At 43.5% G+C, this 27,298-nt stretch overlaps 1 protein-coding gene across 1 annotated transcript in view; it reads right to left on the bottom strand.

Annotated features, from left to right (window-relative positions):
* The window catches only part of pdcl3 (phosducin-like 3), a 41,336-nt gene extending 18,649 nt beyond the window's left edge, over positions 1-22,687 (bottom strand). The window contains exons 1-2 of the mRNA XM_072577628.1: positions 22,460-22,687; positions 10,746-10,863 (exon numbers count right to left, since the gene is read on the bottom strand). Of these exons, the coding sequence (XP_072433729.1) occupies positions 10,746-10,863; positions 22,460-22,465 (124 nt within the window). The 5' untranslated portion in view covers positions 22,466-22,687. The remainder of the gene's footprint in view (positions 1-10,745; positions 10,864-22,459) is intronic.
* Positions 22,688-27,298: the final 4,611 nt, after the last annotated feature.

Genomic DNA, 27,298 nt, shown 5'->3' on the forward strand with positions numbered 1-27,298 from the left:
TATAAACCACTGTGTGTAAAAAAAAAAAGTTGCCTCATATGTCCTTTTAAATCTTTTCCCTCTCGCCTTAAAAATTTGCTCCCTAGTTTTGAACTCCTCCACCTTAGGGAAGGGACCTTTATCATTCATCTTATCTATGCCGCTCATGATTCTATAAATCTCTATAAAGGTCACCCCTCAACCTCCTATTTTCCTGTGAAAAAAAGTCCCTGCCTATTTTTATAACTCAAACTCTCCATTCCTGGCAACACTCTGGTAAATCTTTGCCGAACCCTCCCCAATTTAATAATATCCTTCCCATAACAGGGTGATCAGAACTACACATAGTACTCCAAAAGAGACCTCACCAATGTCCTAGGCAAAAGTGAGGACAGAAGCAGCCTGTGCCTCCACGTGCAACAAGATCTGGACAACAGTCAGGCTTGAGCTGATCAAAGGCAAACAACCTTTGCACAGTACAAGCGCGAGGCAGCAACCATTTCCAACATGAGGGAATCTAACCATCATCCCTGACATCAGTAAGCTTTGCATGGTCAGAAAGGAGAGATCCCATCCACAGTGACACACAGCTCAAGTAAGTATGTATACTAATTTGACTGTTTATGATAGGTTACTTCCAGTTTGAAGGTGAACAGGGGATATATTTATAGTTTGAGTGAGTACATAAGTCAGGGAATTTGGAGGCAATATTGGACATCAATACAGTGGAGAAGAGGTGCTTTTTACTTGCTTTTTTGTCTCATTAGTTTGCAAGGTTTTTATTTAACAGGATAAATTGAATTCCAGGACTAGGGGCACAGCACAAGAGTAACATCACAGGTAAACCATAACTTTATTGGTTGATAATAACTACTAATTAGACTGTCTATAATAGGTTACTTTCAGTTTGAAGGTAAATAGGGGATTTATTTACAGGCTGCGAACTAAAATACCAGTGCAAATTTCTTTAAAATCAAATTAAGAATTAACTAATTAAAACAGACATGCAGGGCCAGATGATGTGTTGTAACGACACGCTGTGGGAGCTGTTGGACCTCACTGTGGTTCATAGCAACCACATCTGTACTAAGTGTTGGTTGCTTTAGGAATTCCAGCTCCAAGTTGATGAGCTGGAATCTGAATTCCAAACAGGGAAGTGGAGAGTTACCTGGATGCTGTGTTTCAGGAGGCAGTCACACTTCTTAGATTAAATGCCTCAAATGCATTCAGGGACAGGAGGGTGTGACTATGCAAGAGGCAGGTAGAGGGATCCAAAAAGTAATGCTGAAGGATCCTCCATCTTTAAGCTTGTCTAACAGGTTAGAAATTCTTGCTCCCTGTCCGGATAAGAGTGGGGCTATAGGACGAATGAGGAAACTGACCATAGCACTATGGTGCAGAGAATAATTCAAGAGGGCACAGAAGAAAAAAGTAGTTGTAATTGGTGGGAGTAAAATCAGGGAAATTGAGAATGTTCTCTTTAGCCAGGATCGAGATTCCCGAAGGCTGTGCTGTCTGCCTGGTGCGCAGCTTCAGGATATCTCATATGGGCTGCAGAGGAACTTGGAATGAGAGGAGAAAGACCCAGTTGTCAGGTTGAAGGGCTTAGAAGTGTGAGGGAAAGCTCTTATTGAAACGTGCAGAATACTGAGAGACCTGGATAGAATGGACATGGAGAAGATTTTTCCACTAATAGGACAGACTAGGACCCAAGAGCACAGCCTCAGCATTAAGAGATGAACTGAGGGGATGAGCAGGAATCTTTTCAGACAGACGGTGGTAAATCTGTGGAACCCATTGCCATTGAAAACCATAGAGGCCATGTCATTGAGTGTATTTAAGACAGAAATAAATGGATTCTTGATTAGTAAGGGAATCAAGTGTTACAGAGAGAAGGCAGGAGAATGGGGTTGAGAAACATATCAGCCATGATTGAATTGCACAGCTGACTAAATGGGCTGAAGGGCCAAATTCTGCTCCTATATCTGCTGGTCTTAAATAACATTACCATCACTGAATTCTCCCACTATTAACATTTGGCAGGTTACCAATACTCAGTGATTTAACTACTAAAGGTACAAGAGGAGGGGAGAGCCTGTGAACCTACTGACTCTTTAAATTCTGACCACAATTTATAAAGGAGAAAGTGAGGACTTCAGATGCTGGAGATCAGAGCTGAAAATGTGTTGCTGGAAAAGCGCAGCAGGTCAGGCAGCATCCAAGGAGCAGGAGAATCGACGTTTCGGGCATGAGCCTGAAGAAGGGCTCATACCTGAAACGTCGACTGTCCTGCTCCTTGGATGCTGCCTGACCTGCTGCGCTTTTCCAGCAACACATTTTCAGCCACAATTTTTAAATCAAATGTCAGGTGTATGATGTGATGGAATATTCTCCACTTGCCTGGTGTGAATGCAGCTCCACCAACGCAAAAGGGTTGACAACATCCAAGCCAACATAACATATACAACTGCAGCAATTCCCCAACCTTCTTTCAATGGTTCCTTTCAAAGCCTCTACAATCTTGGAGGAATAGGGTAATAGACAAATGAGAACCCCATGACGTACAAGATATGCTCCAAACCATACATAATCCCATTTTTGGGAATATATTACAGCTTCTTCATAATTTGGAGGTGCTGGTGTTGGACTGGGGCGTACAAAGTTAAAAATCACACAACACCAGGTTATAGTCCAATAGGTTTAATTGGAAGCACTAGCTTTCGGAGCGACGCTCCTTCATCCAGTGGTTGATAAAGGAGCAGCACTCGGATAGCTTGTGCTTCCAATTAAACCTGTTGGACTATATCCTGGTGTTGTGTGATTTTTAGCTTCTTCATAGTCACTGGTTCAAAACCTAGCAAATCCCTTCCTAACAGGAATATACCTAGAACAAAGACTGCAGCGCTTCAAGAAGCCTAAAACTCTCTTTAAACTCCCACATCTGACAAGAAGTACATATCACTGCAAAGGCCATCTTTGCTCCATCACAATCTACAGACCCAGAAAATAACATTGTCTTATTCCTCTATAAAACACTGCCCCAGATTAAATTAACAGTTATGGGTAGTTATTGTTTTGTAGAGGAATAAGACGGTGTTATTTTCTGGGTCCGTAGATTGTGAAGGAGCAAAAATGGCCTTTGCAGTGATAAGTACTTCTTGTCAGATGTGGGAGTTTAAAGAGAGTTTAAGGGTTACTGCGGATTATATCTGCCATAAATGCTATTGGATGCGAATCTTATCAGATCGAGTGGATTACTTGGAGAGACAGTTAAAAGTGATGAGGAATTTGCAGCAGCAACAGTATGTGATGGATAGCAGTTATAGGAAGGGGAGAAAGTCTCAGATACAGTCACATAGATGGGTTAGCTCCAGGAAAAGTAGGAGAGGTAGGCACCTAGTGCAGGAGTCTTTTGTGGATATACCCATTTCTAACAGGTATGCTGTTTTGGAAAATGTTGGGGTGATGGATTCTCAGAAGAACGTAGCACGAACAGACAAGTTTCTGGTATTGAGACTGGCTCTAATGCAACAAGGGGTACGTCGGCTTCCAAGAGATCAATTGTCTTAGGGGATTCTGTAGTCAGAGGTACAGACAGACATTTCTGGGCCAACAGAGAAAAAGCAGAATGGTGTGTTGTTTCCCTGGTGCCAGGGTGAAGGATGTCTCAGAGAGGGTACAGAATGTTCTCACGGGGGAGAGCGGCCAGCAGGATGTCATTGTCCACATTGGAACTAATCACATAGGAAGGGAAAAAGTTGAGATTCTGAAGGGAGATTACAGAGAGTTAGGCAGAAATTTTAAAAGGAGGTCCTCAAGGGTAGTAATATCTGGATTCTGGTATCCAAGCCAACATACCATATACAACTGCAGCAATTTCCCAACCTCCTACGAGCTAGTGAGGGCAGGAATAGGAGGATAGAGCAGATGAATGCATGGCTGAGGAGATAGTGTATGGGACAAGAATTCACATTTTTGGATCATTGAAATCTCTTTTGGGGTAGAAGTGACCTGTACTAGAAGGATGGATTGCACCTAAATTGGAAGGGGACTAATATACTGGCAGGGAGATTTGTTAGAACTGCTCGGGAGGATTTAAACTAGTAAAGGTGGGGGGTGGGACCCAGGGAGATAGTGAGGAAAGAGATCAATCTGAGACGGGTACAGTTGAGAACAGAGGTGAGTTAAACAGTCAGGGCAGGCAGGGACAAGGTAGGACTAATAAATTAAAGTGCATTTATTTCAATGCAAGGGGCCTAACAGGGAATGCAGATGAACTCAGGGCATGATTAGGAACATGGGACTGGGATATCATAGCAATTATGGAAACATGGCTCAGGGATGGGCAGGACTGGCAGCTGAATGTTCCAGGATACAAATGCTGTAGGAAGGACAGGAAGGGAGGCAAGAGAGGAGGGGGTGTGGCATTTTTGTAGCATTACAGCTGTGCTGAGGGAGGATATTCCCGGAAATATATCCGGGGAAGTTATTTGTGTGGAACTGAGAAATAAGAAAGGGATGATTACCTTATTGGGAATGTATTATAGTCCCCCTAATAGTCAGAGGGAAATTGAGAATCAAACTTGTAAGGAGAAAGTGAGGACTTCAGATGCTGGAGATCAGAGCTTAAAAATGTATTGGTGGAAAAGAGCAGCAGGTCAGGCAGCATCAAAGGAACAGGAGAATCGACGTCTAGGGCATAAGCCCTTCTTCAGGAATGAGGAGGGTGTGCCAAGCAGGCTAAGATAAAAGGTAGGGAGGAGGGACTTGAGAGAGGGGCATGGAAGGAGGTAAAGGTGAGGGTGATAGGCCGGAGAGGGGCCGGAGAGGGGGTGGGGGCGGAGAGGTCGGGAAGAAGATTGCAGGTAAGAAGGTGGTGCTGAGTCTGAGGGTTGGGACTGAGAAAAGGTGGGGGGGGGGGAGGGGAAATGAGAAAGCTGGAGAAATCTGCATTCATCCCTTGTGGTTGGATGGTTCCTAGGCGGAAGATGAGGCGCTCTTCCTCCAGGCGTCGTGTTGCCATGGTCTGGCGATGGAGGAGGCCAAGGACCTGCATGTCCTTGGCGGAGTGGGAGGGGGAGTTAAAGTGTTCAGCCACGAACAGTTCATCCACTTTACTAATACCTTCCACCCTGACCTCAAACTTACCTGGACCATCTCAGACTCCTCCCTCCCCTTCCAAGACCTCTCCATTTCTATCTCGGACAACCAACTCAACACGGACGTCTACTATAAACCAACAGACTCCCACAGCTACCTAGATTACACCTCCTCCCACCCTGCCCCCTGTAAAAACGCCATCCCATATTCCCAGTTCCTTTGCCTTCGCCGCATCTGCTCCCAGGAGGACCAGTTCCAATACCAAACAACCCAGATGGCCTCCTTCTTCAAAGACCGCAATTTCCCCTCAGACGTGGTTGACAATGCTCTCCACCGCACCTCCTCCACTTCCCGCTCCTCCACCCTTGAACCCTGCCGCTCCAATCAGCACCAGGACAGAACCCCACTGGTCCTCACCTACCACACCAACCTCCAGATACATCGTATCATCCTTCATCATTTCCGCCACCTCCAAACAGACCCCACCACCAGGGATATATTTCCCTCCCCACCCCTATCAGCGTTCCGGAAAGACCACTCCTTCCGCGACTCCCTCGTCAGATCCACACCCCCCACCAACCCAACCTCCATTCCCGGCACCTTCCCCTGCAACCGCAAGAAATGCAAAACTTGCGCCCACACCTCCCCCCTCACTTCCCTCCAAGGCCCCAAGGGATCCTTCCATATCCGTCAGAAATTCACCTGCACCTCCACACACATCATTTACTGCATCCGCTGCACACTATGTGGCCTCCTATACATTGGGGAGACAGGCCGCCTACTTGCGGAACGTTTCAGAGAACACCTCTGGGACACCCGCACCAACTAACCCAACTGCCCCGTGGCTGAAAACTTTAACTCCCCCTCCCACTCCGCCAAGGACATGCAGGTCCTTGGCCTTCCCCATCGCCAGACCATGGCAACACGACGCCTGGAGGAAGAGCACCTCATCTTCTGCCTAGGAACACTCCAACCACAAGGGATGAGTGCAGATTTCTCCAGCTTTCTCATTTCCCCTCCCCCTCATTTTCTCAGTCCCAACCCTCAGACTCAGCACCGCCTTCTTGACCTGCAATCTTCTTCCCGACCTCTCCGTCCCCACCCCCCTCCGGCCTATCACCCTCACCTTAACCTCCTTCGACCTATCGCATTTCCAACGGCCCTCCCCCAAGTCCCTCCTCCCTACCTTTTATCTTAGCCTGCTTGGCACATCCTCCTCATTCCTGAAGAAGGGCTTATGCCCGAAACGTCGATTCTCCTGTTCCTTTGATGCTGCCTGACCTGCTGCGCTTTTCCAGCAACACATTTTTAAACAAACTTGTAAGGAGATCTCAGCTATCTTTAAGAATAATAGGGTGGTTATGGTAGGGGATTTTCACTTTCCAAACATAGACTGGGACTGCCATTGTGTTAAAGGTTTAGATGGAGTGGAAATTGTTAAGTGCGTACAAGACAGTTTTCTGATTCAGTATGTGGATGTACCTACTAGAGAAGGTGCAAAACCTGACCTACTCTTGGGAAATAAGGCAGGGCAGGTGACTAAGGTGTCAGTAGAGGAGCACTTTGGGGCCATCAACTATAATTCTATTAGTTTTAAAATAGTGATGGAAAAGGATAGACCAGATCTAAAAGTTGAAGTTCTAAATTGGAGAAAGGCCAATTTTGACGGTATTAAGCAAGAACCTTCAAAAGCTAATTGGAGGCAGATGTTTGCAGGTAAAGGGACGGCTAGAAAATGGGAAGCCTTCAGAAATGAAATAACAAGAATCCAGAGAAAGTATATTCCTGTTAGGGTGAAAGGGAAAGCTGGTAGGTATAGGGAACGCTGGATGACTAAAGAAATTGAGGGTTTGGTTAAGAAAAAGAAGGAAGCATATGTAAGGTTAGATAGATCGAGTGAATTCTTAGAAGAATATAAAGGCAGTAGAAGTATACTTAAGAGGGAAATCAGGAGGGTAAAAAGGGCACATGTGATCGCTTTGGCAAATAGAATTAAGGAGAATCCAAAGAGTTTTTACAAATATATTAAGGACAAAAGAGTAACTAGGGAGAGAATAGGGCCCCTCAAAGATCAGCAAGGCTGCCTTTGTGTAGAGCCACAGAAAATGGGGGAGTTACTAAATGAATATTTTGCATCAGTATTTACTGTGGAAAAGCATATGGAAGATATAGACTGTAGGGAAATAGATGGTGACATCTTGCAAAATGTCCAGATTACACAGGAGGAAATGCTGGATGTCTTGAAACGAGTAAAGGTGGATAGATCCTCAGGACCTGATCAGGTGTACCCGAGAACTCTGTGGGAAGTGAGAGAAGTGATTGCTGGGCCTCTTGCTGAGATATTTGTATCATCGATAGTCACAGGTGAGGTGCCGGAAGACTGGAGGTAGGCAAACGTGGTGCCACTGTTTAAGAAGGGCGGTAAAGACAAGCCAGGGAACTATAAACTGGTGAGCCTGACCTCGGTGGTGGGCAAATTGTTGGGGGGGATTCCTGAGGGACAGGATGTACATGTATTTGGAAAGGTAAGGACCGATTTGGGATAGTCAACATGGCTTTGTACGTAGGAAATCATGTCTCACAAAATTGATTGAGTTTTTTGAAGAGGCAACAAAGAAGATTGATGAGGGCAGAGCAGTAGATGTGATCTACATGGACTTCAGTAAGGCGTTCGATAAGATTCCTCGTGGGAGACTGATTAACAAGGTTAGATCTCATGCAATACAGGGAGAACCATTTGGATACAGAACTGGCTCAAAGGTAGAAGACAGAGGGTGGTGGTGGAGGGTTGTTTTTCAGACTGGAGGCCTGTGACCAGTGGAGTGCCACAAGGATCGGCGCTGGGTCCTCTACTTTTTGTTGTTTACATAAATGATTTAGATGCGAGGATAAAAGGTGCAGTTAGTAAGTTTGCAGATAACACCAAAATTGGAGGTGTAGTGGACAGCGAAGAGGGTTACCTCAGATTTCAAAAAGAACTGGACCAGATGGGCCAATGGGCTGAGAAATGGCAGATGGAGTTTAATTTAGATAAATGCAAGGTGCTGCATTTTGGGAAAGCAAATCTTAGCAGGACTTATACACTTAATGGTAAGGTCCTAGGGAGTGTTGCTGAACAAAGAGACCTTGGAGTGCAGGCTCATAGCTCCTTGAAAGTGGAGTTGCAGGTAGATAGGATAGCGAAGAAGGCATTTGGTATGCTTTCCTTCATTGGTCAGAGTATTGAGTACAGGAGTTGGGAGGTCATGTTGCGGCTGTACAGGACATTGATTAGGCCACTGTTGAAATATTGCGTGCAATTCTCGTCTCCTTCCTATCGGAAAGATGTTGTGAAACTTGAAAGGGTTTAGAGAAGATTTACAAGGATGTTGCCAGGGTTGGAGGCTTTGAGCTATAGGGAGAGGCTGAACAGGCTGGGGCTGTTTTCCCTGGAGCGTCGGAGGCTGAGGGGTAACCTTACAGAGGTTTACAAAATTATGAGGGGCATGGATAGGGTAAATAGACAAAGTCTTTTCCCTGAGGTCGGGGATTCCACAACTAGAGGGCATAGGTTTAGGGTGAGAGGGGAAAGATATAAAAGAGACCTAAGGGGCAACTTTTTCACGTAGAGGGTGGTACATGTATGGAATGAGCTGCCAGAGGAAGGGGTGGAGGCTGGTACAATTGCAACATTTAAGAGGCATTTGGATGGGTATATGAATAGGAAGGGTTTGGAGGGACTAGATTGGGTTGGGATATCTGGTCGGCATGGACGGGTTGGACCGATGGGTCTGTTTCCATGCTGTACAACTCTATGACTCTCTGACTCTAAGCCAGCTTCTCATCATTTTCTTAACAGCAATTGAAGGTGGGCAACATTCTATGATTTAAATGGAGAAAAACTGTGCATCAATCTCAAAAATCTAGCATACAGGTTCATCATAAGGAAGGCAAATGGAATATTGGCATTATTTCAAAAGGGAACATCGTATAGAAATAGGATAGTTTTGCTAAAAATACACAAGGCACTGGTCAGACAGCTGGAATACTGAACAGTTTTGGGCCTCTTATCTAAGGAGAGATATACTGGCTTTGGAAACTATCCAGAGAAGGCTCACTGGCTGATAACCCTGTACAATGTATGATGGAACCATCTTATGAGAAGGGGTTGAGTAGGTTGGGCTTATATTCTTTGGAGATAACAATAATGAGAGGAGACCTATTGAAACATACAAAGTTGTAAGGGGAATTGATAGTAGAGGAGTGTGGGAGAGTCCAAGACCAGAGGGCATAATCTCAGAATAAAGGGCCACCCTGTTAAAACAGAGATGAGGAGAAATGTTTTATCTCAGAGGAGGGTGAACAGGTGGAATTCTTGACCACAGAAAGCTGATGAGGCTGGTCATTAAGTTTATTCTAGACTGAGATAAACATAGAACAGTACAGCACAGTTCAGGCCCTTCGGCCCTCAATGTTTTATCCTACTCTAAGATCAAACTAACCTACATACCCTATCTGGTATGGTTGTACTATCTGGTCAGGTTGACCATTTAAGGATCAAGTCAGTTAGTGGCTGATCTCAGCAAAACTATCAAATGTGACACTGCACCTATAACTGTCCTCTCAGTCAGTTCAGAGTTAGAATATATTCTATGTTCAAATCTTAGAAATGACTGTAAAAAATTCTATTTCTCAGTGGGCTAAACTGCCAGGAAATTTACTCTTGTATTCTTTACAAGATTTAACACACAGCAATGCTACCTTGGCACACAGTCAGAACCTCATATGTACCACCTCACCAAAGCTCCCTTCGAAATTTCATTTTTGAATGTCACATCTTTGAATATTTTTGTACAGTTGCTAAGCATTAAGCTGGATCAAGGCCCGCATGGAATACTCCAGGCTGTTGTGTGATTGTGTGCAACCTATCAGGACACAATACTATTGGTCCAAAATTTGATTTCATGCGCATATGTTCTTTCAGGAACAATGGCCCAAAAAAAATAAGTTAACAGCACCAAATACCAAGATACAGCTCAGATCATGCTCCACAAGGACAAGAGCTCCATTTAACGTGACAACAGTTACAAGGGCATGACAACCATTCAGAAGAGAGGACTGCAGATGCTGGAGATCACAGTCGATAAACTATGGCGCTGGAAAAGCACAGCCAATCAGGCAGCATCTGAGGACCAGGAGAATTGACGCTTTGGGCATAAGACCTTCCAATTCTCCTGCTCATTGGATGCTGCCTGAACAACTGTGCTTTTCCAGAGCTGCACTTTTCAACCATGACAACCATTTGCAAACAATCCAAAAGAGGGCAGCACGGTGGCTCAGTGGTTAGCACTGCTGCCTCACAGCACTGGGGACCCAGGTTCGATTCCAGCCTCAGGCGACTGTCTGTGGAGTTTGCACATTCTCCCAGTGTCTGCGTGGGTATCCACTAGGTGCTCCGGTTTCCTCCCACAGTCCAAAGATGTGCAGGTTAGGTGGATTGGCTGTGTTAAATTGCCCATAGTGTCCAGGTATGTGTTAGTTAGGGGCAAATGTAGAGGGGATGGGATACTCTTCAGAGGGTCGGTGTGGACTTGTTGGGCCGAAGGGCCTGTTTCCACACTGTAGGGATTTTATTCTACATTTGATACAACACATGAATGAGTAACAAATTAAACTTCTTCACCTACCAATCGGTTTCTGGTGCTGAATGAGCTCTTCCTCTGCTGCCTGATTTGCATCCTCTTTGGGAGGGAGGATGCCTTTTTTCCGTAAAATGTCATTCCATTCAGTATCTGCATTTGGATCCTTAAGTAAAAGAAAGAAAACCAGTATAAGCGTTTAGGCCACACTTGCACATCCTACACTCATCACAACAACAACAGTCTGACTCACTGCAGGTGATGAATACTTCCTATACCCTCACACTGTGGTAGGTTTAAAACCTTTTCTGGTTGCCTATAATGCACCGAAGCAGAGGTTGCCTCTGCACACTTTCTACCTGAAGGAAAAAGTACTCAACACTCCCAGAAGGGCTAGAATCAAGATGATGGAAGTTACTGGCACTGCTTGAAAAGATGCAGCACAGAACCTTTTCACATCGTATGCTCCTTTCCTTTCTTACTTCTATCTTACCTTCCTTACTCAATGGCAAACTGCAGATGCCTACTGTCACCCTTTCTTTCTTCAGTGTTTGTTACTTTACATTCAGGTGCTGAAAAAGATGTAAAGCCTATTGCTCACTTATACTGCTTCATTCGATTCAGAGAAAAGGATGCCATTCTATCTCCTGGTGTCAAGAAAGTCTCTTTGGCTGGTGAGATATGAAGATGGACAGCAAACTGGAAGAGTACACAGAATTTTCAACTCACAGACAGACTAGAGTTTGTGTTATCAATTATTCTTGCTGCCACTCCACTTCATTTAGCACATCATTCCTTTCTCCACTGTATACTTACCTTCCTCTTAAAATCATCTACGCTATATTTGCTTCCAAGCTGTAGCACATTGCACATTTTCACCATTATAGGTAACAGTGTTTGAGAACTCCATTTTAAATACATTAATGATCAATTAACAAGGTGTTTCATACCAAATGCTAACAAAGTGGGTTTGATTCCTGCTCCAGGAGCTTGCCTCCTCACCCTGCCCCTGAGAATGGAAGGCAACAGCAAAGCACCACAGACAAGAACTGCCATGAAAACAGCTCAAAGTGGACAGCTAACAATAAGTGAATGACTTGCCTTCAAACATAATGCATAGAACATGACACAATTTTGTATCTATTGAACCCTAGCTTTAGCTCCCCCAAAGTGAAACCTGTCAAATCCCTTCATAATTCTACAGGCTACTATTAGGTCACTCCATAGGCATCTCTTTCCTCCAGAAGAGTCACAGGGTCATCCAGAATGGAAACAGACCCTTCAGTCCAACCCTATCCACACCGACCATAGTTTCCAAACCAAACTCGTGCCATTTACCTGTGTTTGGCCCATATCCCTCTAAATCTTTCCTACTCATGTGCCTGTTTTTTAAACGTTGTAACTATACCTGCATCTACCACTTCCTCTGGCAGGTAACTCCACATATGAAGCAGCCTCTATGTGAAAAAAGTTCCCCCTCGGGTCCCTTTTAGAGCTTTCCCTTTCACCTTTAAATTATGACCTCTAGTTTTGAACTCCCCTAGCCTGGGGAAAAGACCTTGGCTGTTAATCTTATCTATGTCCCTCAAGTTTTTATAAATCTCTATAAAAGGTCATTCCTCAGTCTCCTAAGCTCCAGGAAAAAAAGCCTCAGCCAAATCTGCCTTTCACTATAAGTGTCTTGGAAACAGCCTTGCAAATCTTTTCTGCACCCTTTCCAGCTGAGTAACATCCTTCCTATAGTGTAGCGACCAGAATTATGTGCAGTATTCCAAAAGTGGCCTCATCAATGTCTTGTAAAGCTGCAACATGATGTCCCAACTCCTACATTCAATGATCTGATCAGTGAAAGCAAGTGTGCCAAAAGTCTACCTCACCTCCTGTCCACGTGTGACACCACTTTAAAGGAACTATGTACCTGCACCCTTAGGTCTCTCTGTTCGACAAAACTCCCCAGGGTAATACCAATGACTACGTAAGCCCTGCTCTGATTTACTTTACCAAAATGCAGCACTTTGTATTTATCTAAATTAAACTCCATCTGCCACACATCAGCCCATTGGCCAAGCTGATCAAGATACCATTATACTCTTAGATAACTTGCATCATTGTCCACTATAACACCAATTTTGGCATCTTCTGCCATCATCTATTTTCTTGGTCATATCCTCAAAAAGAAAAACTCAGTCAAGTTTGCCTCTCCAAATGCATGTAAGTCCTATCTTTCAGAGTCCTTTCCAGCATCTTACCCACCACTGATGTCAGACTCATCAGTGTATAGTTCTCAGGCCCCTTCTTATATCCGTTCTTAAAAAAAGGCATAACTTAGCAAGCCCCCAGTCCTCTACCACCTCACCAGTGGCTATAGGTGATACAAATATCTCTGCTAGGGCTCTTCCCTAGCTTCCCACAATGTTCTGGGATAAACTTGATCAAGTTCTGGAGTTTTATCTACCTTTATAAGACCTCCTCTTCTCTAATATGGGCTGTTTTCAAGAGATCAGTATTTATTTCAAGCCCCCTAACTTCCATGTCTTTCTCCATAGTAAATATGGACGCAAAATATTTGTTTAGTATGTCTCCAACCTCCTGTGGCTCCACACAGTTGCCCTCATTAAAGGGACCTTATTCTCTCCTTAGTTGCTCTTAATGTACTTGTAGAATCTCTTTGGATCCTTCTTATCCTCATCTGCCAAGGCTCTCTCAGATCACCTTTTTGTCTTCCTGACTTCCCTCTTTAATATGTCCCTACTCCCTTTATACTCTTCAAGAGATTCACTTGATCCCAGTTTTCCATGTCTAACATATGTCTCCCTCTTTGTCTTGACCAGAACCTCAATATCTCTAGTCATCTATTGTTCTCTCATCCTAACAGCCTTGCCCTTCACTCTAGCAGAAATGTACCATCTCTGGACTCTTGCTATCTTACTTTTGAAAGCCTCCCACTTGCCAGTTGTTCCTTTACCTACTAACATATACACCAATCAACTTTTGAAAGTTCCTGTCTAAAACTGGACCTTGCTCCAATTTAGAATTTAACTTTTATACAAGACCTATTCTTTTTCATAACTATTTTTAAACTAACAATTATGATCACTGATCCCAAAGTGCTCCCCCATAATGCTTCAGTCAACTGTCCTGCCTTATTTCCTAGCAGAAGGTTGAGTTTTGCTCTTTCTCTATTGAATAAGAAAATTTTTTTGAACATACTTAACAAATTCCTCTCCATCCACGCCCTTTACACTATGGCAGTCCTAATCTATGTTTGGAAATTTAAAGTCCCCTACCATTACAATCCTATTATTCTTAAAAAGATGTCTGAGAGAACTCACTAGCTATCTGCTTCTCAGTTTCCCACTGGCTATTGGGCAGCCTACAGTGCAATCCCATCAAGGTAATCATCTCCCTCCTATTTCTCAGTTCCACCCATATAGCTTAACTGATGAACTCCCCCGCCCCCCCAAGAATATCCTAAGTCCACAGTAATGTTTTCCCTAATCAAAAACACCACTCCCCCTCCTCTCTTGCCCCCCTTTCTATCCTTCCTGTAGCATCTATACCCCAGAACACTGAGCTGCCTATCATGTCTCTCCCTCAGTCCTATTTCTGTAATAGCTATGATATCCCAGTCCCACGTTCAAATCGTGCCCTGAGTTCATCCACCTTACCCATCCGGCCTCTTGCATTGATATAAATGTAGTTTAATTCTTCAGTGTTACCTTGTTCTCTGCCATGCTCCTGCCTGCCTGGTTTATTTAAGTTGCTCCCTTTAAACTTTCTAACCATCCTCAGCTTTCTCTTTTTTTCTCACCATTGCTTAGAATACCCCCATCCCTTCTCCATATAAGTTTAAAGCCTTCTGAATTGCACTAGCAATCCCCAACTGTTTGGTTAATATGGGTATAAATATTTTTGAACGTCTTGCCCATAGAATTCTCTACCAGAAACCATTATTAAATGGTCAAAGTAAATACATTTTAAATAATTTTAATGTAATAAAGCAAAAAATCCAATGAACACAGCTTTTAATTAACAGAAACCTGCAAACCATTCTAAAAAGATGAAAGACTTAACAGCAATCTCGATTTGTTCAATATATCAAATCAGTTGCATGACACTGATCTTTTGCTATAAATTCTGTCTCTTATGGTCCTGCTCCACAGCTACCTGAAGGAGTCGCGCTCCGAAAGCTAGCACTTCCAAATGAACCTGTTGGACTATAACTTCGTGTTGTAAGATTTTTAACTTCAAAATAAAACACACATAACAGTCCACAACTTTGAATTATAGGGTGAGCCAAAGTACTGTGATTTTCCATGCCCTGTTGCTTCAGAAATGAAAGGAGGTAAGGGACAGAATTGATTGTTTTTCCAAATAAGCAGCAAAACAATTAGATAGCTTCAGAATTATTTAAAGGGACTGTGCAAATTAGAGTAGCAACCCTGCCATCAATGTTGGAGAAACAGTTAAGCTGTAGTGCTGCTGAGATCACAGAGGAATTTGTACAGTTAGATTTCATACTTTGAACCACATGTTAATGTTGCTCACGAATGGTATTAATTCAACATCAGAGCCCAAGAGGATAATGAGACGATCGAGCTGTAGGTGACCACATTAATACACCTAGGTGGATCTTGAGAATTTTGCCAACTGAAGGATGATCTCATTCGAGATAGGATTACTGTAGGCATAAGAGATCCTGCAGTAAGAGGACATCTGCTGACAGAGGAGAAAATTACTACCAAGAAAGTAATCAACATATGCAGAAGCTTTGAGATGATTAATTGTTTGCTAAAGCTGTGCTAATAAGAGAAAAGGTGAAGCTTTGCATTGTGCTCAGAGGCACTCCAGGCTGAATCAGAACAACATATTAAAAAAAGAGCAAATACTTGTAGAAGCACTAGAAAGATCAAGGTATAGGATTTTGCAGAAAACATCACATAAAAGAAAAAGGAAGCATGTCCAGCACGGGGAAGCAGAGCTCTACCTTCAAGCAGCTGAATCACTATTTGCAAATGTTTCATTACAAAGAAGTAAAACAAGTTACCAAGATGTCTGCCAGAGAGATGTTAGCCCGATGATTCTGATAAATCGTGTTATATCCATGCAAACCATCAAGGAAGAAGGGAATCTAGGGAAGAAGGAATCAAGGAATCTAGGGAAGAACTCAAGGGAATTGCTCTGCTGACCAAATATGAGCAATTAGATTAAGGGCAATATCAGCAAATGTAGTGTTTATACAAAATGTCAAGCTTAGCAAGATAAAGAGCCACTCATAACACATGATATTTCAGGCAGACTATAGGCGAAACTGGAAGTAGATCTCTTTACTTTCACATGAGCTGATTATGTTGCTGACTAGACCAGAGTAGTGCTGGAAAGAACAGCAGGTCAAGCAGCACTGTGGAGCAGGAAAAAATAAAAAAATAAAATCGATGTTTCGGGCAAAAGCTCTTCCTGATAATCTCCAGCATCTGCAGTACCCATTTTCATTATGTTGTTGACTACATTTCTGACTACTGGGAGCTGGGGCTGTCGATGTCAAGGACCACCACTGGGATTACAGAATACCTGAAAATGCAGTTCATACACAGTGCCATTCCAAACATTGGGATGAGTGACAATGGATCTCAATTCATGAGTGAAAGCTTCAGGCACTCCATAATGGATTTGGAAATTCAATACCATACATCATCACCATTTTATCCCCAGTCAAATGGGAAGGGTGAGGCAGCAATGAAAAACTGCCAAAAGGAGCATAGGGAAAAATCAAGCAAATCCAGCAGACATGTACAGGGCAATCCTTAAATAGAGCAGGACACCTACTCAATGAATGGCAAGTAGTTCAGTCCAAAGACTAATAAAAAACTGCACACAAACTACTGTTCCAGCAGCAAAAAAAAACATCAACAAGGCCAAAAACAGTAACAGATGTGAGTGAAAAAATCAAGGTGAGACAAAAGAAAGCCAAATTTGCCTTTGATTCAAACTATTAAGTTGTTGCTAGAACTGAGCACTGAACAGCCAGTCAGAGTTTGCAGAATAATGTGAGCCTTGCGAGCAGCAGCTATGAATTTGATCATACTTGGTGAATGTGAAACAGCAGATATAACATCAGTCTCAGATAACTATGCACAACCACTAAATTGTTCCTTTACCGCAAACAACAGATCAAGAGGAGACCTGATTACCTGCACAGGCTAAAGGATGATCCAGTGCTAGAGATGCACAGTTCCCCAACAAGCAAAATACTCACCATGGGAGCAACACTCCTCATCCACTAAGACCAAGCTGATACCAGAGGTACAAGCAATGACAATATATACAAAAACTACTAGGATACCTGCATGCTTTAAGACCATAATATATAGGAACAGAATTAGGCCAATCAAGTCTGCTCCACCTTTCAATTGTGGCTAATATGTACGTAAGAAACAATCTCCTGCCTTCTCCGTTTAACATTTGATTCCTTTCCTAATTAAGAACCTATTGATCTGTGTCTTCAATAAATCCAATGACTTGGCCTCAACAGCACTCTTCACTCTGAGGCTGTGCTCTCGGGTCCTCGTCTCTCCTCCAGTGGAAACTATGTCTACTGTATCCAGGCCACTCAGTATTCTATAAGTTTCCATCAGATTTCCTCACCCCATCCTTAGCATAGTCCCAGAGTCCTCAACCACTCCTTATATGACAAGCCTTCGTCCCTGAAATCATTCTTCTAAACCTCCACTGGACTCCATCCATATTACCACACCCTTTCTTAAATAGGGTGCTCATAGCTGCTCACAATATTTCAAATGCAGTCTGAAATATTATATGGCTTCAACAGCACATCTCTGCTTTTGTACTCTAGCCCTCTTGAAATGAATGTTAACATTGCATTTGCCTTCCTAACTGCCAACTGAATCTACACGTTAATCTTAGGAGTTCCAGTTCAGGATTCTCATAAGTCCCTTTGTGCTTCAGATTTCCAAAGCCTTTCCCCATTTAGAAAATAATGTTCATGTCTATTCCTCTGACCAAAGATCATGACCTCACATGTTTCTACGTTGTATTCCATCTGTCCATTTTGCCCACTTTCCTATCCTGTTCAAGTCCTACTGCAGTCTCCCCACTTACTCAACGCTACCTGCCCCACTACCTATCCTTAGGTCATCTACAAACTTAGCAACAATGACCTCAGTTCTTTCATCCAGATCATTAATGTATAACGTGAACAGTTGTGGTCCCAACATGGACCCCTGTGGAACTCTAATCATTGACTGCCAGCCTGAAGAAGATTCCTTTATTACAGAGGAGGAAGTGCTGGATGTCTTGAAACAGTTAAAAGTGGATAAATCCCCAAGACCTGATCAGGTGTACCCAAGAACTCTGTGGGAAGCTAGAGAAGTGATTGCTGGGCCTCTTGCTGAGATATTTGTATCATCAATAGTCACAGGTGAGGTGCCGGGAGACTGGAGGTAGGCAAACGTGGTGCCACTGTTTAAGAAGGGCAGTAAAGACAAGCCAGGGAACTATAGACCAGTGAGCCTGACCTCGGTGTTGGGCAAGTTGTTGGAGGGAATCCTGAGGGACAGGATGTACATGTATTTGGAAAGGCAAGGACTGATTTGGGATAGTCAACATGGCTTTGTGTGTGGAAAACCATGTCTCACAAACTTGATTGAGTTTTTTGAAGACGTAACAAAGAAGATTGATGAGGGCAGAGTAGTAGATGTAATCTATATGGACTTCAGTAAGGCATTCGACAAGGTTCCCCATGGGAGACTGACTAGCAAGGTTAGATCTCATGGAATACAGGGAGAACTAGCCATTTGGATACAGAACTGGCTCAAAGGTAGAAGACAAAGGGTGGTGGTGGAGGGTTGTTTTTCAGACTGGAGGCCTGTGAACAGTGGAGTGCCACAAGGATTGGTGCTGGGCCCACTACTTTTTGTCATTTACATAAATGATTTGGATGCGAGCAAAAGAGGTACAGTTAGTAAGTTTGCAGATGACACCAAAATTAGAGATGTAGTGGACATTGAAGAGGGTTACCTCAGATTACAACAGGATCTGGACGAGATGGGCCAAGGGGCTGAGAAATGGCAGATGGAGTTTAATTCAGATAAATGCAAGGTGCTGCATTTTGGGAAAGTAAATCTTAGCAGGACTTATACACTTAATGGTAAGGTCCTAGGGAGTGTTGCTGAACAAAGAGATCTTGGAGTGCAGGTTCATAGCTCCTTGAAAGTGGAGTTGCAGGCAGATAGGATTGTGAAGAAGGCGTTTGGTATACTTTCCTTTATTGGTCAGAGTATTGAGTACAGGAGTTGGGAGGTCATGTGGCAGCTGTATAGGACATTGGTTAGGCCACTGTTGGAATATTGCATGCAATTCTGGTCTCCTTCCTATCAGAAAGATGTTGTGAAACTTGAAACGGTTCAGAAAAGATTTACAAGGATGTTGCCGGAGTGGAGGATCTGAGCTACAGGGTGAGGCTGAACAGGCTGGGGCTGTTTTCCCTGGAGCATCAGAGTCTGAGGGGTGACCTTATAGAGGTTTACAAAATTATGAGGGGCATGGATAGGGTAAATAGACAAAGTATTTTCCCTGGGGTCGAGGAGTCCAGAACTAGAGGGCATAGGTTTAGGGTGAGAGGGAAAAGATATAAAAGAGACCTAAGGGGCAACTTTTTCACACAGAGGGTGGTACGTGAATGGAATGAGCTGCCAGAGGAAGTGGTGGAGGCTGGTTCCAATGCAACATTTAAGAGGCATTTGGATGGGTATATGAATAGAAAGGGTTTGAAGGGATATGGGCCGGACGCTGGCAGGTGGGACTAGATTGGGTTGGGATATCTGGTCGGCATGGACGGGTTGGACCGAAGGATTTGTTTCCATGCTGTACATCTCTATGACTCTAACTCTCTACCTTCCGTCAGCCAGCCAATCCTTTATCCAAGCCAGTGCCTTGCCCTCATCTTATTTAGCAACCTCATGTGTGATACCTTGTCAAAGGCCTTCTGGAAATCCAAATAGAACACATTCACTGGCTCTATTTTGTCTAGCTTGCTCATAACCTCCTCAAAAGAATTCTAAAAGATTTGTCAGACATGACGTCCCCTTGATGAAGCTATGCTGACTCAGCTCTATTTTCCCAATCATTTCCAAGTACTCTGCAATCTCATCTTCAATAACGGACTCTAAAATTTTAACAACGACCGAGGTTAGGCTGACCAGTCTATAATTGCTTGTCCTCTGTCTCCCTCCCTTCTTAAACAAGGATGTTACATTAGCTAATCTCCAATCCTTTGGGATCTTCCCTGACTCCAGTGATTCCTGTAGGATTACCATCAATGTCTGCACAATCTCCTCAGCTATCTCCCTTACAACTCTGGGATGTAGTGTATCTGGTCTGGATAATTTATCCACCTTCAGACCTTTCAACTTCCCAGCATATTCTCCTTAGTGATGGCTACTACAATCATCGCTTTAAGTTCTAACATCTTACTGATGTCTTCTACCATGAAGACTGATGAAAAGTACATATTCAGTTCCTCTGCCATTTCTCTGTTCACCCATTACTACTTCTCCAGCTTCATTTGTCAGCAGCCCAATACCCACTCTCTTACCTTTTAGAGAACTAAAAAAACTTTTGCAGTCGTCTTTTATATTATTTGCTAGCTCAACATTATACTTCATCTTCCCCCCCCCCCTTAGTATTCTTTAGTTTTTCTCTGCTGTTTCTACAGGCTTCCTAACCCTCTAGCCTCCCAGTAATCTTCACTACATTGTATTCTTTTCCTTTTTCTTCTATCCTGTCCTTGACTTCCCTTGTCAGCCATGGTTGTCTCATCTCCTCTTAGACTGTTTCTTCTTTCATGCAATGAATTTCTGCTGTGCCTCCCAAATTACCCCAGAAACTCCTGCCATTGCCATTTCACCATCTTCCCTGCTAGGCTCCCCTTCCAATCAACTCTGGCCAGCTCCTCCCTCACGCCTTTGTAGTTCCCTTTACAGAATTGTAATATTGTTACACCGGATTCCAGATTCTCCCTCTGAGACTGCAGGGTGAATTTATCATATTACGGTCACTGAACCCTTCATCTTAAGCTCCCTTATCACAACACATCACTAAATCCAGAATTGCCTGTTCCCTAGTGGGCTCTACCAAAGCTGCTCCAAAACCTCTCATACACATTCCACAAATTCTTTTTCTTGAGATCTATTACCAACCTGAATTTCCAAGTCCACCTGCATATTGAAGCTCCCCCGTGATTGTTATAATTGTGCCTTTCTCACATGCATTGAGAGTGTGGTGCTGGAAAAGCACAGCAGGTCAGGCAGCATCCAAGAAGCAGGAGAATCGACATTTCAGATATAAGCCCTTCATCGGGAATCATCAATTCTCCTACTCCTCGGATGCTGCCTGACCTGCTGTGCTTTTCCAGCAACACACACTCAACTCTGATCTCCAGCTTCTGCAGCCCTTACTTTCTCCTTTCTTACATCCCTTTTGTAACTCCCAATTTATTTTCTGCCTCACAGCCTGACTACTGCTCAAAGACCTGTACATAACTCCAGTCAGATTATACAATACCCATGCAGAGAGTAGTACAACCCAGCCTATAGGGCTGCTCGTTCATGTGTGTGTGTGTGTGTGAGAGAGAAAAAAAAACTGAGAAGAAACTAATTGTCCCAAAGGGTTGTGAATCTGTGGAATTTGCTACCCCAAAATGCAGTAGATGCTGGGGCAACGAATAAGTTTGAGGAGGAATTAGACAGATTTTTAATTGGTAATGGTCTGAAGGGTAATGGGAAAGAAGGCAGGAAAATGGGGATGAGGAGCATATCAGCCATGAGGACTCAATGGGCCAAATGGCTGAATTCTGCTCCTATGTCTTATGAGCTTATGAACCTGAGGGTCACCACACTTCAGGCAAGGGAAGAGTTTGAGGGGGAGGGTCTTTCAGAGTGGGGGATTTGAACCTATACTGTTGATATCACTCTTCATCGCAAGCCAGCCAGCCATCCAGCCAACTGAACTAACCGACTCCCTGCATAGCTTACAGCAGCAAATAGTCATAGAGATGTACAGCATGGAAACAGACCCTTCAGTCCAACTCATCTATACCAACCAGATATCCCAACCCAATCTAGTCCCACCTGCCTGCACCTATGATTGTTTATTTCAGAAACAAAAATGTATGCACTATGTTGAGTTAATGGTCTAGATGATTTGCCATAGTCATACAACCACTGCCTCTCCTGCAATACTTGGTGTGCAGTCTTTGACCTATTGAACACAAGTTGCGACACCAATGCACCAAGCAGGAAGGAACGCCGAAAATGTCTTGACTGAAACAGGGCTTGGATCCTTTTACCCTCATATACCCTGTCGAGTGATCCTTATGTGCTGTTAATCATGAAAATAAGTGAAGCAGTTTCCGGGTATACACACATATATAACGTTAAGGTTTCGTTGATCGCTTCAAAGCACATACAGTTTGATAAGACTGGCGAACTCAGATCGTGCTTTTATGTAGAACAGTTTTACAGCTCTCACTGTGGTAGGCCAAGCAAGACGACAAAGTTTCTCGTGGGTCAATGGAAATCTGTTTAATCGTGGCAGCGAGACACAAGCCCTGCAATGCTAACGATTTCAGGTTTAGCTCCTGACCAACCTGCATACGTATGAAAATAAGACATGCTTTTGCTCAGTGCCACCCTAGAAAGGCGTCTCTTCCGCTTATCAGAACATCAAGGAGAAGAGTTGCTGACCTGCATGCTGCCGCCTCGCTGCTTAGACCGGCCCTGGTCTTTAAACACTCGCTCAATGTCCCGGAGCAGACGCTCCCGCTGCAGCTTCACCCTCAATAACACGGAGACAGATAGGATTTCTCTCCGATTATACTTCACTCGCTGAAGATTGAAGGCTGCTGCTGGTCCAGGGGATTTCTTTTTAGAACGCACTAATTTCCGGTTTCTTATGCTGCCGTTTATGGCAAGGCAGTGACACTATTTCCAAATGAGGATGTAGCGAGGCAGTGAGTCACTGCTGTGCTCCTGTTGCTTCCCCTCCGTTCAATTACTGAAGTATGGAGATTTCAGAATGTTGTAAATGACATGCAGTGTCTATGTAACAAACAGTTTTACAAACTTTTGATATTGGAAATCTGAAATGTTTTTAAAAAGTGATTATTCCTTTTTTTGTTGCTCTCGATAAGCAGGTGACAGCTGTAATGCTGCATTCACTGACCGTCACTTTGTTCCTAATACTTACTTCGTGACACAACCGTTTAAGTGTTGAACGTAAATCGATGATGTATCCTTAATGTGAATGTAACATCCTGTCATGTCCTGCGTATTTTATGCAGAAGTTGGATGTAGGAAAATTGATAATTATTCGAATAAATGTAATGTTGCAATTTTTATACGATTGGTGTGTGCTATGTCTAACAATATCACGCTGCTTTAAATGTAATAAATGTTGGAAGGGGTAAAAAAAATAGGCCAGTGGTAGCTTTAGACCTTTGCAGCGCAGCTTTCAACCAATTCGCTGGCCACTCTTCATTTGGCCAATTAATGACCTGTTAAGTTCTACTTCCCACAAGCTGCAAATTTTCCTCACAGCCGGCAGATGGTCATCCGCTGACATTTCCGCCACCTCCAAACAGACCCCACCACCAGGGATATATTGCCCTCCCCACCCCTTTCCGCCTTCTGCAAAGACCGTTCCCTCCGTGACTACCTGGTCAGGTCCACGCCCCCCTACAACCCACCCTCCCATCCTGGCACCTTCCCCTGCCACCGCAGGAACTGCAAAACCTGTGCCCACCCCTCCTCCCTCAGCTCCATCCAAGGCCCTAAAGAAGCCTTCCACATCCATCAAAGTTTTACCTGCACATCCACTAACATCATTTATTGCATCCGTTGCTCCCGATGCAGTCTCCTCTACATTGGGGAGACTGGACGCCTCCTAGCAGAGCGCTTTAGGGAACATCTCCGGGACACCCGCACCAATCAACCACATCGCCTTGTGGCCCAACATTTCAACTCCCCCTCCCACTCTGCCGAGGATATGGAGGTCCTGGGCCTCCTTCACCGCCACTCCCTCACCACCAGACGCCTGGAGGAAGAACGCCTCATCTCTGCCTCGGAACACTTCAACCCTAGGGAATCAATGTGGACTTCAACAGTTTCCTCATTTCCCCTTCCCCCACCTCACCCTAGTTCCAAACTTCCAGCTCAGCACTGTCCCCATGACTTGTCCTACCTGCCTATCTTCTTTTCCATCTATCCACTCCACCGTCCTCCCTGACCTATCACCTTCACCCCCTCCCCCACTCACCTATTGTACTCTAAGCTACTTTCTCCCCACCCTCACCCTCCTCTAGCTTATCTCTCCACACTTCGGGCTCTCTGCCTTTATTCCTGATGAAGGGCTTTTGCCCGAAACATCGATTTTGCTGCTCCTAGGATGCTGCCTGAACTGCTGTGCTCTTCCAGCACCACTAATCCAGTATTTGGTTTCCAGCATCTGCAGTCATTGTTTTTACCTATGCCAATTTTGAAGCTTGTCACCTTTCATTGATCGGGCTCGTGGTGGGCAAAAAGCGGAGGGTGGTCTTAGCTCCTTTAGACCCTCAGCTGTTGATCAATTCTCATTTAAATTGCCCTCCCTCTGTTTCACCTCATCAATGAATCACAGAACTTATCATGCCTAAGACAGCTTGTTAAACAGACATCATTACCTAGTGCCAATTTGCTGTTGTTTTCCCCAGGCCCTTGCTCATTAATTTTGTCCAAATAACCATCCACCACTTGAATGTGTCAGTTGAACCTGCCTTTGCCACTTTTCCAGGTGAGACGTTCTACACCCTAACTATTCGCTGAGTACAACACAGCCTTAATTTTCTTGCAGATCACTTTAAATCAATGCCCTCTTGTTCGTGTACCTTTTATGAGGAAAAGCAGTTTCTACTGTATTCACCCTAATAATAATTTTGAAAAGTTCTACTGGATTCCTTCTAATCCTTCTACTATCCAAGGAGAATGGTCCAAACCTTTTTTTTAATAGATATTTTTATTGAAAATTTAACATGTTTTTACAAACTTACAAAATAATACACACAAATACAAACATTAATATACAATTAACTATTAAATAAATAATAACCAAAACCTAACAGACAAAAAGAAGAGATTAAAAAAAACAAAGCTCAACTAACTACTAATCTAACCTATAACTAACCAGAGCATATAATAAAATATCTTACATTACTCAAGAAAAAAAAAGATAACATAGTATTAAATAGTGAAGTACATGCTCGGAACGAATTAACATCATGTCATAATAAAATCCGTATTCATGTGGGATTCCTCTCCCAAGGGCCCCTGGACTAGCCAGAACCGCTACCACAACTAGATGAAAGCCCTTGACAAAATGCCCGAAATATCTATTTCTATAATTCAGGAAGGGCTGCCATATTTTATAGAATAATTCAGTTTTTTGGTGCACCATATTTGTAAGGAAGTCAAGGGGAATACATTCCATTACCAACCTATACCAATTCGAAAGTCCTGGAGGGCCCTCAGCTACCCAGTTTACTAAGATATTTTTCCTTGCACAAAAGGAGAGAATGGAAAATAATTTCCTCCCGTGCACATCTAGAGAAGGTAAGCTCGAAAAGCCCAGGAGAAGAGATACTGGGTCTACTCTAATTTCCACTCCCAAGATTTCTGTCAAAGCATTTGCTACTCTGACCCAGTATTTGTGGATCTTATGACATGTCCATAAGCAGTGTGTGAAAGTGCCCACCTCTACTTGGCATTTGGGACACATTGGAGATGCTCTACCCTAAATTTTGCCAATCGTTCCGGTGCTATATGAGTCCTATGGAGTATCTTTAACTGAATGGCTTGGGTTCTATTACAGATGGAGATTTTTCTGGCATTTTCCCATGTGTCGTCCCACATTTCTGTGGATACTTTCAACCCCAATTCCTGATCCCATGTTCCATGCCTTCCAAAACTTCATTATGTAATAATTGATAGGTATGCTGACCGAGGGTAAACCCATTGGCCACAACACTCTACGTTCCCTATCTGATTTATAAAGGCTATCTAGTAATGTAGTCTTCTTCTGTATGTAATCTCAAATTTGGAAGAGATCTCCATTAGGTAGTCCAAATTTCTGATGCAGCTGTTCAAAAGACATCATGACCCCCTCATCAAACAGATCCCCTAAATAGGAGATACCCCTGGATCTCCAGGATTTAAATGTGGCGTCTGTGAGCCCAGGTTGAAAACCCCATGCCCCCACTATAGGAGTATAAGGGGAGGTTTTATGTGAATTACCCTCGTTTTGCCACATTATCTTCCAGGCTTTAATTGTGTTTTATACTATACGGTTATTACAATGGTCCATAATGACTTTCATCTTATCTAAAAATAAGAGGTTAAAAAGAGGACACTTTGCTTGAGAAGCCTCGATGTCCAGCCAGATTGATTACGGGTCAGACGAGACCCAATCGGCTATGTAGCTTAATAGAGATCTCAGCTGATACTTCCTAAAGTCTGGAAAATCCAGCCCTCCCCTTGCTTGTGGAAGCTGTAGCTTCTTTAGCTTAATGAGGGGCTGTCTATGATTCCACATGAAAGAACCAACCCAACCATATAATTTGCGCACTGCCGGCCTTGGCAACATCACGAGGAGCATTCTCATAGGGTATAAGAGATGGGGCAAGACATTCATTTTAATTAGAGCTATTCTACCTAGCCAAGAAATTGGAAGATCCCCCCCAACGTTGAAGGTCTTGCCTTATCCTTTCCAGTAGATGCACAAAATTGACCTTGTACAGCTGACCAAATACTGGGGTGATAAAAATACCTAAATATAAAAAACCCTCCAGAGGCCACCGAAAGGGAAAATGAGATCCGTACAATAAGAGGGACATACTAGCAAGACCACCCATCGGCATGGCCTCCGATTTTGAGAAATTAATTTTGTAACCTGAGAATGGACTAAATAAATTAATAACTTGGATCAGGCGGGGCACGGACATCAAAGGATTACTAAGAGAAAGGAGAACATCATCTGCATAAAGGGTAATTTTATGTTTACCCGTGCCAACCCTTGGAGCTGTTATATTAGAGTCAGCCCGTTGTGCTTCCACTAGTGGCTCAATTATTAGCGTGAATAGTAACGGTGAGAGAGGACATCCCTAACGGCAGCCCCTACCCACACTGATGCTATCCAAGCCTAAACCATTGGTGATCACGGCTGCTTTGGGGTCATTATACAATGTTGAGACCCATATAGCAAATACTTTTCCAACGCCAAACCTTTCCAGTGTATAGAACAGGTATGACCATTCAACCCTGTCAAATGCCTTCTCCGCATCCAACGAGACTAATATTCCTGTATTCTTTCCTGATGACAGATTTGAATCACATTCAAAACCCTTCTAATATTCTTAGATGATCTACGGCCCTTGATAAACCCCGTCTGGTCCTCTTTTATGATATATGGCAATACCCTCTCCAGCCTCAATGCTAATGTTTTAGAAAGAATTTTAAAATCTACATTTAGCAAAGATATTGGTCTGTATGAAGAGC

The sequence above is a fragment of the Chiloscyllium punctatum genome, chromosome 9, assembly GCF_047496795.1.
Source record: "Chiloscyllium punctatum isolate Juve2018m chromosome 9, sChiPun1.3, whole genome shotgun sequence".
Lineage (NCBI taxonomy): Eukaryota > Metazoa > Chordata > Chondrichthyes > Orectolobiformes > Hemiscylliidae > Chiloscyllium > Chiloscyllium punctatum.